At 46.2% G+C, this 6,045-nt stretch overlaps 1 protein-coding gene across 1 annotated transcript; it reads left to right on the top strand.

Moving 5' to 3' along the window:
* On the top strand, positions 1 to 3,799 carry RPS26 (ribosomal protein S26; the record flags this gene model as incomplete). The annotated part of the gene is made up of 5 exons (XM_080704853.1): positions 1 to 88; positions 341 to 408; positions 633 to 810; positions 2,036 to 2,166; positions 3,693 to 3,799. The coding sequence occupies 5 exons, from the start codon at positions 1 to 3 to the stop codon at positions 3,726 to 3,728; spliced, it is 501 nt and encodes a 166-aa protein (XP_080560979.1). The 3' UTR covers positions 3,729 to 3,799.
* Between the last annotated feature and the right edge of the window lie 2,246 nt (positions 3,800 to 6,045).

Genomic DNA, 6,045 nt, shown 5'->3' with positions numbered 1-6,045 from the left:
ATGCAATTCCCCTCTCTGACGTCCTGCAGGAGGGCGTCTGTGGGCCCAGGGCCGGGCAACTTCTGCTCCCAGCGGCTCCCGGCGGCGGGTAAAACGGAATCGTAACGTGCAGAACTACATCCGGGTGTGGTGTCGCGTTGCTTGCTGGGAATTGTATAACACTAATTGTCTTCCGCCGAGAGGTTAAATAGTCCCACAGTCACTTTGTTCTACACATAAGTCTAGGAACCTTCTCCCACCGTACGTTTAATCAGAAACGCTAAATAACCAGGAAATTTTAAGTAGAGTAGATTTCCGTTCTTGATGCCTGACTCCTAAGAGTTTTCCGGCGTGAGCGTAGGGATCTCGCGCTATATAAGAGGGTCTGCCGGGAGCCGGATCCTCTTTCGGGTCCTCTCTTCCAAGATGGTGAGTTCTCTCGCGTGCTCACAGCGCGGCCCGCGTAGAGCCTGTTCTGGGGAGGAGGGGACTCCAGAGCCCGGACCACGGTGGAGGGGCGGTAAGGCGTCGTGTAGCTCCGGGATTACCGGAGCTGGGGGCCCGAGTGGCGCCGTGAGGGCGGAACGGGGGCGGAAGAGGGCTGAGGCCGGGGCGGTCGAGCCCCTTCCTCAGTGGGACCTCTCTCCTGACAGACCAAAAAAAGGAGGAATAACGGTCGTGCCAAGAAAGGCCGAGGCCATGTGCAGCCGATACGCTGCACGAACTGCGCCCGGTGCGTGCCCAAAGACAAGGCCATTAAGAAGTTCGTCATTCGGAACATAGTGGAGGCCGCAGCCGTCAGGGACATTTCCGAAGCAAGTGTCTTCGACGGTGAGTGAGTCACGGGTGTAAGTGGTGCACGGATCCGAGTCCCTGAAACGGCTCCCGACCTCGCCCATTTGCGGTCTCTCTCGGCGCCTTTCTGGAGTGTCTCTACAGTTTCTGTATTTCAAGGTTGTAGTTGGTAAACGAATAGTTTGTCATTTTGAGCCTTGAGCACAGAGGCTGACATTTTGTGAACGTGTAGGCTTTACTCCGAAGTTTGTTTTGATGTCCTGTATCTGGAAGGTAAGTTTCCAGAAGCACTCCTACAAGAAGGAACAGTAAACGTAACTGTTTGTTTGGTTTTTTTTTAACTTTATACTCGAGGTACTGGGAGTTGAACCCCAGGGGTATTCTATCTCAAAGTTACATCCCCAGCAATATTTTGATTTTGAAACAGGATCTGGCTGATGAGTATCTTGATGCTTGGCGAGGCAGTCCTACAACTTGTGATCCTCTTGTCTCAGCCTTCCAAGTACTGGGGTTACAAGTGTGGCCCACCACGCCCAGCTTAGCAAATGTTACCATCCTTGATTAAGTGAAATTTGTTTGGTTTTTTTACTGAGGGCTGAACCTCAGGGGCAGTCTATCTCCAAATTGCACCCTTAACCCCTGAGGGTATTTTTTTCCAGTACTGGGATGGAACCCAGGGGCATTCTGTCTCCTAGCTACACTCCCCAGCCCTGTCTCTTATTCTCTAATTTGAAACAGTGGTTTACTGAGTTGTAAAGGGTCTCACTGAGTAGCTGGGGCTGGCCAGAAGCCCAGATCTTCCTGTCTCGGCCTCCCAAAGGCTGGAATTACATGTGTGCTCCACCACACCTGACTAACCTCGTTATTTTAAATAAGGCAAGGCATGGTAACCCATGCTTCTTATCCCAGTACTTGGGAGACTCAGACAGGAGGGTTGGAGGTTCAAAGCCAACTTCATCAAGTGAGACTCTCATATTTTTATTTGGAAACAGGGTCTTTTAAGCCAGCAAGGCTGGCTTCGAACCTGCCTCCGCCTCCCAAGCGCAGGGATTGCAAGCGTGCACCACCAGGCCCAGCATGGTTTATTTTTCTTAAACAGATTACTTTTTAGGCAAGGAGTAGAGGCCCATCCTATAGGGTCAAAATGGGCTTAAGAGGTTGTTGATTTACCATGAAACTAACAGATACAGGTATCAGATTCATGAACAAGAAGGAATACTGAAAAGTGAGTGTATAATTCCTGAAATATCTTTGTTTCCAGCTTATGTGCTTCCCAAGCTCTATGTGAAACTTCATTACTGTGTGAGTTGTGCCATTCACAGCAAGGTGGTCAGGAATCGATCTCGTGAAGCCAGGAAAGACCGGACACCCCCACCCCGATTTAGACCTGCTGTGAGTATATTTAAAGAATGATGTGGGAGCCTAAGGGGTGGTAAATAGAAAGATAGATAGGTTCATGGAAATGACAAGGTTTTGGTGTGCTAATGTAGGTGAGTTACTCACATAAAACATTTACTTGGGAACATTTCCAAAGGGTTGTATTTGGTAGAATAGTGTAGTCTTTTTCTACATCTACCAGTTATCCGTGTACCTTTTTTTTTTTTTAATTTTTTATAATTTTTTTGAAGATTTAAAGAAGTTTATTAAAAAGATAGAAATAAAGAAAATAGAAATACAGAAAATAGTTAGCCAAAATGGCGTGAGGGGGGAGGGTGGCCCGGGCCAACTCACTATCCCCGTACCTGTTTCTTTTTCACAGTGCTGGGGATTGAGGCTAGGGCCTTGGGCATAGTGGGTGCTCTATGACTGGACTATATTCCTGGCCTGTCCCGCCTCTTTTTTTATTTTTTGTTTGGAAACAGAACCTCAAGCCAGCTATTGTGGCTCATGCCTGTAACCCCAGTTCTTAGGCTGAAACAGGAACATTGTCCGTTTGAGGACAACCTCAGGAAATAGGGACTTGTATCAACCGCTTTTTCCAAATACATAAATAGGGCTGGAGGTGTAGCTCAAAGGTAGAATGCCTCTGGGTTCAATCCCTAGCACCACACACAACAAAACAATCTCATTAGGTTGCAGTCTCCCTGAGTTGCTGAGGATGGTCTGTTATCTTCCTGGCTTAGTTGCCTGCGTGTTGGATTTACAGGCATGCAGCACTATACCTGGCTCTTTGTTTTTTGTTTTTTTTTTTTTTTTAGACCTGGTCTTAGTTGCTTACACTGGCTTTCTCCAGCCTCCCAAATAATGGGTTATATACTTTTGGTTTTGGCAGCACTCAGGAATCCAAATCACATGCTAGGCAAGCATTAAACCACTAAACTACCAGTGCTTGGGAGGCTGAGACAGGAGGATTGCACAGGTTTGAAGCCAGCCTCGGCCACTTAGTGAGGCTCTCAGCAACTTAGACCCTGTTTTCAAATGAATTCTAAAATAGGGCTGGGGGTGTAGCCTGGAAGTAGAAAGCGCCTGGGTTCCACCCAGCACCACACACACACAAAAAAAAACCCCACTAAACTATATCCCAAATACTTTGTGCATCTTTTAGCTCACATTCATTGTTAGTGCAGGAAAGTTCTTTTGGAGGAATGGTCTTGGATCCATAGTTGAGGGATTTTTTTGGTGGGCTTTTGTTTGCTGGGTGACCATTCTGCAGTGGGTTATGCTCCTAAACCAGATTCATGGGTTTTTTTTTTTTGTTTGTTTTGTTTTGTTTTTTTTGTTTTTTTTTTTTTGTTTTTTTTTTTTTTTTTTTTTTTTTGCTTTTGTGCTGGGGATGCAACCCCAGAGGCATTCTGCCCTGCAAAAGGCCTTACCAAGTAGCTGAGGCTGGCTTCAAACCTGTGTGATCCTCCTGTCTCAGCCTCCCAAGCGTGGGTAGATTCATGTTTTTAATGAGCTCTTATTCCTTTGTCTTTCAGGGTGCTGCCCCACGACCTCCACCAAAGCCCATGTAAGGAGCTGTGTCTTTAAAGATGGGAGAAAATCTTCTCTGGAAGAAATAAATAAAGCAGGAAATTATACCTTGTGTGGCTTGTTCGTCTTATCATAATTTGTGTATCTGGATGAGAGGACTTGGACATTTGTGCTGGGTTGATTTAAGTTAAGTTGGCAACCTGAAATAAGAAACTAAGCAGGGAAAGGGCTGGGGATGTGGCTCAGTGGTTGAGCACTTGCCTATCATGCTTAAGGCCTAGCATTCTGTTAAATAAGTGATTTATTTTGGAAGAGGGACTCGCTAAGAAAGGCATGATACAGGTGTGGTGGTGCGCACTCATAATCCCAGTGATAGGGAAGCTGAGACAAGATGACAGGATGAAGACCATCCTCAGCAATTTAGTGAGACCCTGCCCCCAAAAGGCTAGGAGTATACCTCGGAAGTAGAGCGTCCTGGGTTCTTTCCCCAGGGCCACACAAAAAATCCACGAGTAACTTCAAGGAATTTACAGAAGTTACAATGGTGCGTCACTTGGGAGGATGAGACAGTGGTAGGATTGAGGTTTGTCTCAGTTACTCAAGCTGTGTTTGGAACAAGGATAGAATAGGGCTGGGGTGGTGGCTTGGGTGTGAGGTGCCCCTGGGCTTCATCCCTGTACCATGGGAGGAGGGAGTTATACAACATGTTACTTAATCCATGTGACAGCTTGGGGTCAGCATATCAGTACATGTGTTGGAACAGCTGTAGAAAACCCTGGTTTGTCAGAACATTGAACATAGGTGAGGGCAAATGCATTAAGGTGACCTATAGGTTTTTTTGGCCTTTATTTCTCTACACAATTTCCCCTTCCTATCAGGTAAACAATGGAAGTTCAAGGTAAAAATGCTGAAAGCTGTGGTACTTGCTTGTAATCCCGCCACTTGAGAGGCTGAACAGGATTGTAGTTTGCAGATAGCCTCAGCTACTTGGGCCCTGTTTCAAAATAGAAAGGCAGGCTTGGGGATGGTGAATGCAAAAATTTTGGTCCAGATTCCAGCTTGCCCAATACTAAATTCAAAGTATGTTAGGGTCCAGGGTTTATGTATATAACTGCTCCAGGATTCTTCAGATAATCTGTTTTTATACATTTATCAGGATCCTAACTGGTTTTTTGGGGTCAGGAGATAAGGGATTTTGCCTGGTAGTGCTTGCTTGGAGGCTGAGGTGGCTTTCAAGTTCAAGGCAGCCTCAGCAGTTCAGTGAGGCGTCTCAGCAACCACTAGTGAGACCATGTTTCCAAATAAATGGGGGGGGGTGTAATTTGTAGGTAAAATGCCTCTTGGTTTAATGACCAATACCCAAAAAAAAAAAAGCCTGGTGTGCCATACAACTGTAATTCCAGTACTTGGGAAACTAAAATAGGACCTCTCAGAAATTAAACCAGGTGTGGTGGTGCATACTTGTAATCCTGGAATTTGGGAGACTGAGACAGGATTGCAGTTCACTGACAGCCTCAGCTACTTAGGCCCTAAAGAATTGCAGGTTTTCAGCCAGCCTCTGCAGTTTAGTGAGGCCCTGTTACAAAGTAAAATAGGCTTGGAGGTTGAATGCCCCTTGATTCCATCCCCAGCACATAAAAGTAAAAACCCAGGTGTTATGTACATACTTGTAATTCAAGTACTCAGGAGGCTGAGAGAATTATAGCAGGTCAGAGGACAGCTTCAGCAAGGTGTGGTTGCACATGCTTGTAATCCCTGCGCTTGGGAGGCAGAGAGGAGGATTGCGCAGTTTCGAAGCCAGCCTCACTGGCTTAAGAGACCCGGTTTCCAAATAAAATATAAAATAGGTCTGGGAGTGTAGCCCAGAGGTAGACAGGTTCCATCCCCAGTACCACCACATATATATATATATATATATAATGATTTTGTGTGTGTGTGTGTGGTACTGGGGTTCCTAGAAACCCTTCTACCTCTGGGTTACACTCCCAGACCTATTTATACTTTTTTTTTATTTGGAAACAGGGTCTCTTAAGCCAGCACTGCTGGCTTCGAACCTGCGTGTTCCTCCTGTCTCCGCCTCCCAAGCGCAGGGATTACAAGCGTGCGCCACCATGCCCGGCTCCCAGACCTATTTTTATTTTATTTGGAAACAGGGTCTCACTAAGTTGCTGAGAGCCTCACTAAGTATTTGAGGCTGGCTTCAAACTTGTGCAATCCTCCTGTCTCAGCCTCCCAAGTACTGGGATTACAAGTGTGTGCCACCATGCCTGGCTCTTATTTTTTATTTTGAAACAGGGTCTAAGTTACAGAAGGTCTCACTAAGTAGCTGAGGCTGGCCACAAACCTGTGATCCTCCAG

This window comes from Muscardinus avellanarius (genome assembly GCF_963383645.1).
Source record: "Muscardinus avellanarius genome assembly, chromosome: 11".
Taxonomy (NCBI): Eukaryota; Metazoa; Chordata; class Mammalia; order Rodentia; family Gliridae; genus Muscardinus; species Muscardinus avellanarius.
The sequence above is the reverse complement of the archived record's forward strand: the minus strand, read 5'-3'. Positions and strand labels throughout refer to the sequence as shown.